General features: G+C 39.3%; 1 protein-coding gene across 1 annotated transcript in view; it reads left to right on the top strand.

The window, feature by feature from the left end:
* Positions 1 to 299: 299 nt before the first annotated feature.
* Positions 300 to 7,873, top strand: part of hecw1 (HECT, C2 and WW domain containing E3 ubiquitin protein ligase 1) — a 52,719-nt gene continuing 45,145 nt past the window's right edge. Inside the window, exons 1-3 of the mRNA XM_022754153.1 lie at positions 300 to 326; positions 3,901 to 4,222; positions 5,217 to 5,324. Coding sequence (XP_022609874.1) covers positions 300 to 326; positions 3,901 to 4,222; positions 5,217 to 5,324 — 457 coding nt within the window. The remainder of the gene's footprint in view (positions 327 to 3,900; positions 4,223 to 5,216; positions 5,325 to 7,873) is intronic.

Genomic DNA, 7,873 nt, shown 5'->3' with positions numbered 1-7,873 from the left:
TATCTCCATGTGTCTGTGCAGAGGTCCCAGTGTATTTGTCTCTGTGTTTCCTGTTGTTTGTTCGTCTGTGCGTCTGCTCCTTCTTCAATTATTCATATTTTTATCTAACAAAGATGAAGTATGAAAGTACGATGATGATGTTTTTGTTCCTTTTCTAACATGAGTGCACACAGATGCCATACTTGACTTTCACCTGCTACATTCACTGCCTCTGCTTTTTGTTCTGTGGTTTTGTAACACACCACCCTTCTCCTCCCACTTCCCTTAGGTTTTGGTCTGCTTTGGGTTGACTGGTCATTATGCTGATGCAGCTCTGTAGTTTCAAGGTCAGTGCCCCCCCTCCCACCCGCCACCGCAATCACCCACCACCTTCTCATTTCGTGCTTACCACCATCAAACGCCCAGTTTGTCTGCCAGATTCAACCATTACGGGATTTTGATATCTAGCTCCATCACTGACGTATCTTTTCATACATTTTGCTCTGATGTTAAACATCTTTAAACGTGATCAAATTCAGGATAAAATTTGCCAAATTCTTTTAAAAAACAATATACTTTTCACTAATATTCATATCACAAGTGTGACACAAGCCTATACATTAAAACATTGTGCGTGCAGATAACCTTTCTCCATCACCAACTGCACGCACACAGTACTTCAGCATTTAGACCGATCCATCAAGGCTGGCTGAGTCGTGCCCTGAAGCTCCTTTCTAACTGGAACACTCTCTGATCTGATCTGAGATGCCAGGACGGAAAACTCTCTCCCTTTGCACTGGGACTCACTGATAATGATGCCGCATCTTGCAGTGATCACAGCATCCACGCTGAACAGACACCGAACTCCTCATGGATCATGCAACACCTTTTAAACCACGTTTGGGAAGGTTCAATGTTGATAGGTTTCTACCTTCATCAACAGAAGCCAGTTTATAATGAACAGGATTACCAATCAAGTCAGTGGATTTTGTAGGAACAGAACAACCACAGGAAAATGTATTTATTAATGTATTTATATATTTACTGTTTTTTCAGTTACATTATACAGTAAAACCTGAACTTCTCTTTATTGCCAGCAAATACAGGGGTGGACACAATAACATAAACATCTGTAACATCTATTGAAAACTAGTGAAATAGCCACGTGTTGAGTCAACTTGGTGGTGGTGGTTTCTAAGGCTATAATTTTTGGTGGCTTATATTACTTTAAGGGTGTTTCTGTTATTTTGTCCACCATGGACATATGGGCTCAAAAATGATAATAGAACAAAATTTAAAGGTCCCCAAAAGCTGGGGCCCATTTATATATTAAAGCTCCTCCAGTCCTCCACAGAGAAATGCACACAGCCTGTATTCAGAAACTGAGCCTTAAAACCAGCCGTCAGGACTTCTGGAACTTTGTGATGTCACAACAAAGCAGTCACCAAGCCCCGCCCACCTGGACCCACCATCCAAACCTTGCAGGATTTGGTTTCTCTGAGTGTTTTACCTAAAATCTGCTTTATTTTTTATTGTTTTACTCAGAAAACAGTCAGAAGAAAGCCACAAATATATCTTCTTATTGATCAACACGTCAAATAAAACACAGAAAAAGTGTCAGATATAAAGAAAAGAAAAAGCTCTACATTTAAGAAAGTTTCAAAAATGCAGTGTTTGTTGCATGGCTGCTAGTTGCATTTTTTGTATTACTGTTAAAGTGCTTGTGTTATTCTGTCCACCCATAGTACTGCACTTTATTTCAGGATTTATATTTCAGGAGACTTTTTACTTTTTGTGTTTCATCCAATGTTTTTATGCCAACAAAGGAGAATGCATATGTCCTTGTGTAATAAACCACACCCACAGATGTTGAATAATCTTTGTCCCTGAAAATTACAATCCCTAAAATTTCACTCTTGGTTGATTTGGCAGGATGAATTCAATTGACATTTCAGCTTGACACATATTGACCTGCGTGGGGAGGTTAATCTGTCAGAAATGCAACAATAGAAGAGCAGCTTCTATGTGTTTACAGCGCAGCCAAACAAGCTGTAGCCTGACATTATTAATAGCGTTTTAATGAAGCAAAGTAAAGAAGACAGTGTCATAAACAGTTGTTTTTGTGCTGTTGTCTGAATTATGTCAAATAGGTGAATGCTCTGGCTTCTGTCTTCAACATCATGTCCAGTGCAGGTATGCATTGTTTCCTGTGAGTCTTTTGTGTGTGGCTACACAATTGATCCTTCACTAAGCTCTGTTCCACTTACTCATTGCTGCAACGCCTGCCGAGCTCTCCGCTCTAACAGCACATTCACAGTTTACAATAACAATGGTGGCAGATTTACCACTCACAATTCTTTTTTCTTAACAATGGGTGTTTGATTTCACATAGAAGTAAACAATTCGAGGCTTCTCATTTGTGGCTGATGGCCATTGATTATGTCAACTGAACTGACAGCTGTTGGTGGCAGATCTTATTAGCTTTAGCTAACAAGCTAATTAAGGCTAGATCAATGAGTTGGCAAAGAAAACTGTCTGCAGCTGACCTTTTAAAACAGGAACCCCACAAAAGACTGTAGAATATGCTAAGGATCACTCCATAGTATGATGGCTTTAACGTGCTAACATCCCCAAATCCAATAAAAAGCAGGACAGAGTCACCAACTCTACTCTAAAATTCTGATGTAGTTGTATCTTGGCTCTCACAGCAGCAGATCCAGTTCTCTTTTTTCTAATTTAACCTGTCGTCCCTGGTGGCTAGATTGAATATGGTGTGTGAAAAACAGACAGTAACAGATTTTTAAAAAATGGGGAAAATTAAAAATAATATACATGGGTTGTCCCTGTTACCAGCATGTCAGCGAACTGATAACGTGAACCTCATCCCAGTTGCACAGAACTTAATCTGTAACTGTAAGTTCTGCAGCTTCAGCACTGAGATCCATCAAAGTTTATGTCTATAAAATAACAGTTGTAATCATGACATATTTTATTGCCAGTGCCTAATGTATCTCATGAGGGCAGCAGGAGATGAATTATATTATTCAGAGATCTATTACTTAAGTAGCGAAACTATAATATAAAATTACTCACTTACTAATATCTCGATACAGTCCAGCCCAAATATCATGATATTCTATATTATTCTATAATTTGATCTATAAAAATATATCATATTTAATAAACTGATTATATGTTTTGTATATAAATTCATAATCTGTACTGTTCTGTATATTTGGTAACCATAGTTACCAAATATTTGTAGTGGAGTAGAAAGTACAATGTTTACCTCATAGTTAAAGTTAAGTACAGAACTTGAGTGAATGTACTTACTGATAATATTTATCTAATATCTTTATAGTGACTTAGAAACATCACAGCTTTGATATTGCCCTCTCATCAGTATTATATTAATACCTCATCACTTTATACACATTTATATTGATTTTAATGTATCCTATGATAAGATAGGATGTTCTGTTGTGGCTACTCAACACTGGGTTTATTCTAGCCACAGAATCAGTTTAATATTATGGGATCTGTGCGTCTGTGTTTCCAGTTTTCCTCATTGGCTATTACCACCTTTAAACTGACCTTGATAACCAGGTGAGGTCTGACCGATTCACTGTAGTTACAAGTTGTGATAACACGGTTTTGTCTGTACTGGCACAAAGGGGGATTGGGGGATCTGGGGGAAGTCACTGTTAAAAAAGCAAGCTGCTAAATCAATTAGATGAACACACTAGTTCTGTGCTTTTTAGACGCCAAGTGAGTGGAGTGAAATACAACATTGTCAAGCAGCTTTTAAATGGAAACATCACAGATTACAGAAGAAATATTAGCTGTTCTCTCATTTGACTTCCGACCAAAACCTTTTTACTTTTCATTTAGCTAAAAGCTTCTCGGTGTGTTTTGTTGCAGAACTTGTACCAGAATCGGTTCCTGGGCCTGGCAGCCATGGCCTCCCCAACCCGCAGCAGCCAGACCCGCCAGCGCTGTAAGGATGCGGCTCGTCACAGCTACGGCCCAGACTCCTACGCTGTCAACGGTCTGAACCAGGAGGCCTTCATGCTGGGGCTGTCGCGGTCCACCAGTGACACTGATCTGGTCTCCCCAGACGCCCGCTCCACCCTCACCATCAGCTCCTCCCATTACACCATCGGCCAGTCTGAAGACCTGGTGATCACATGGGACATCAAGGAGGAAGTGGATGCCGGAGACTGGATCGGAATGTATCATGTTGGTGAGTGAGATATCACACGATGACGTTGAATATTAGAGTTTGATTGATACGAGTTTAGAAGTACGGTCTTCATCCTGTAACTTCCATACAGCAGACTTTAGTATCCTCACTAAAGCCCTGTTCATGTTGGGAACCCCTTTTCGCCAATTCACCTGAACCAGTTCACCCAGTTTGCTGGTGTTCCAGTGTGAAACCAAAGATGTTCCTCACTGGTTTTCCACCCGCCAGCAGCAGCAGTTGTGTTGGTTACAGTGTCTACCTAAGCTGGGGGTCTCATGGACTCTAACATGGTGTTTAAATCCCATGTTTGTGGTTTGCCATCAACCTTTTGTTTGTAATCCTGTTTGTTTCCATTGATATATGCAGGCTATTTTTTATTGATACATAAATCATAATGTAATAACCACCAAAAAATGTAAAAAATGTGTCACATTATATGCAGATATTTTACATTAACACTGGCAAGTAATAGAACGTGTGGTTTTAGCCATGCTAGCAGCACGGCTCTATGGTAATGTCAGTCCGTTGGTCGGTCCACCACTTTGGTCCAGACTGAAATGTCTACTACAAACGACTGGTCCTCAGAGGATGAGCTCTAATGACTTTGATCTCCTGACTTTTCATCTGCTTTTCATGAAATTGACATTTGGGGTTCTGAGTGAATAAACTTGACAGCTATTGGATAGATGCCTCTGACTTTTGCTCTAACATCAGCTGAGGTTGACATTGTTGGATTCTATTAAAAAATCTCAATATTTTGGTACAAACAATAATTGTCAACCAGTGAATGAACTTTAATAACTTTGCTCTCCTGACCGTTCAAAGCTCATGACATTTCCATCATCCTCAGCTGTACTTTCGTGCTAATTAGCAAATGTTAGCATTAAATGCAGTTTATCATATTGTGAGTGTAACATATAAAACATACTTCTTCAAAGGATTCTTGGGGTTTGAAGTAGAAGTGCGGTTTCATCAGGTTCATCTCTCTCTCCAGATGAGGCTTTGTCTGAGAACTTTCTGGACTACAAGAACCGAGGAATCAACGGTTCTCACAAGGGACAGATCGTTTGGAAAATTGACTGCAGCTCTCACTTCAGTGACTGTAAGTAATATAAAAACCATCCTCTGCTTTTTGTGTTTGAGCAGAAAACAGTTTTCCCTCAAGGCAATGAGTTTCTCATTAAATTCTGCTCTAGTTAAGCTTCCACTAACAGCCTACACTGTAGAGTTAAATCATTTTTACTATTTAATCCAAGTCTTGTTCGCTGTTTTATAATGACATTTTGCCCATTTCTGTTTAGAATCACGGCTCCCCCCTTCACTTGCAGTCTGTCACATCAGTGTAGGCTCAGTCAAAAGACATTAAAGTGCATTATTTCTATAAATCAAAGTCACATTGTCTTCTGAAATATGAACACAGTCAGTGGCTCTGCTTAAAGGTGTTGTACATGCTGTAATGATGAAACAAAACATCTGAGAAACCAGACCTAAAATACACTGAGGGTTTTTCAGGGCCACTCATTTATTGGACAGTTCTGGTGATGTCATTCTGAGTCATCAGCACTACATGGATCCACACAGGGAAATCATATTCTGGAGACAGACAGCAGGTCAATTTACTGTATCTGATGTGTTTATACAGTATATCTTCACTGGTGTCTGGCTCAGTGTTTTAACTCAGTCTCCTCACAGTGTCCATCACCTGCTCAGCACCAAGCAGCAGACAATGTTGGCAACCAGCTGGTGAACGTAGTGGTGTATTTAGCAGCTAAAGAGCCAGGTATTTTCCCCAGAAGCTGGTGGAGACTGAAACATCTTAAAGAGAATAAATGTTGGAGTTAGATTCACCAGACGGCCAGAAACATGATGCTAAATGAATGCTAATGTTGCTGCTGAACGAGGCAACTGTTTGCTAACATGTTAGCCAGAAGAATTTTATAGGGTGATAATATACAAAGACACCAGAGTTTGTTTGAACTGCACCGAAGAGGTCGGATGTGAAGCACCTTCAACTGTAGACGGTGTATGGTCAAACGTAAGTTCATTCACTAAATTATACCAGAAAATCATCAAACATCAAGATGTTGTTTTCTTAAAATGTTTCCTCCAGTCTTTGTGCCAAGTGTTCTTCCCTGTGGTGTGTTTACAGTAGATTCTGTCTTTAACAACAAAGTGGGATATTGCTGCTGCAGCATGTGAAGAACCAGTCTCTGGAAAAGGGTTGCTTGCAGAAGCAGATCATTAGAGGGAAACGCAGAGAAAGTGGGCGCAGGCTGACAGTCACGAATGGTGCACAATTGCTGCGTTTAGGGGCACGAAGAGAGAGAGAGAGACTAAATGGATGCACGTGAAACAGAATAAATTTATCAGTGTAAAGCCGCCCAGGTGTTTCCATTTTAGTAACACAGACCTTTCTATCGCAGGTGGAGGAGGCTTTTACAGCTGTTATGAAGCTGTTATGTTAAACTGTTCAGATTAAGAGAACTTCAGGTATCACTGCCAGATGAAAAATGTGCATTTCCAACTGTGGTTTGTGGTGGGTTTTTTTTGCCCCCATTTGTTGAAAAGTTTTAGTTGTTGATGTTGTTCTTCTAAAATCTACGTTTTTATTGTTATATAAGAAAAGTGTTGCAAGAAAAACCTTTTTTCTCATTTCGTGTCATAATAAACATAAAGCAGGCGTCAGTGGGATTTCCTGAACCAAAGCTAGAAATTCTTTCTGTCAGATACACACTTCACATCGGATGCGTCATTAATTATAAAATTGTCTAATTATTATTATTATAAAAGATAGTTTGACTGTCTGTGACACTGTTGAACCCAGATCTTATACAGTTTGTTATCTGTAAAACAGTTCTTTACTCTGGAGACTGACTGGCTAAATTAAATATTCATAGGTCATAAATGTCTGTCACCAGTAGTGTATGTCATTAGAGTTCCACCGCTTCCTGTATATAGTTGTTTGCCGATATAAACATCAGGATTGTGCCACAGGGAAGAATATCTCTGTACATAGTTGTGACTGCTTACAAATAATTTTGGTTCCTATTTCCTCAGAATGAATAAGAATGGGATTTGCCGTGAGATGATCGCTCACTGGGGTTACATTGTGAGAATAACTTTATCTTTTATGTCTATCCAATTAACTCCGATATATGACCAATTCTTTATTCTTTATTCTTTATTCTATTTTTATTTACACTCTCCTCTCTGAGGTTGAGATGAAAACATTTGGTTTATAAAAACCTTTTCTACTACAAATGTAAAAAATAAAAAAAATGCTTCGTCATCCACTTAAAACCAAGTTGAAGTCTCGGTGATGTGAGATTTTTGGTGTTGTATTTACCATTTCTAAATAAAAAGAGTAGACAGCAGAGATAATTACACCCACCCAATCAAAGTAGACTGTGAATCTACATATTATGACTTCACTTCATGTTGTCACCAGCATGAGCGAATGAGTAATGAGGTTCTCTCTGAGCTTGTCCTTTGTTAAAGGATTAAACTGAGGACTTTAGATAAATGTGAGTGTTATCAGATTATTCAAGGCTGAGCAAATACAAGTGAGTAGCTATATTTTTTTACACACACACCAGACAGCAGGCCCAGCTCTGTGCAGCATATCCAGTCACCTCCCATGCTTCTTCTTGT

This window comes from Seriola dumerili, unplaced genomic scaffold (assembly GCF_002260705.1).
Source record: "Seriola dumerili isolate Sdu_G_001 unplaced genomic scaffold, Sdu_1.0 BDQW01000216.1, whole genome shotgun sequence".
Lineage (NCBI taxonomy): Eukaryota > Metazoa > Chordata > Actinopteri > Carangiformes > Carangidae > Seriola > Seriola dumerili.
This window is presented reverse-complemented; position numbering and strand designations above follow the sequence as displayed.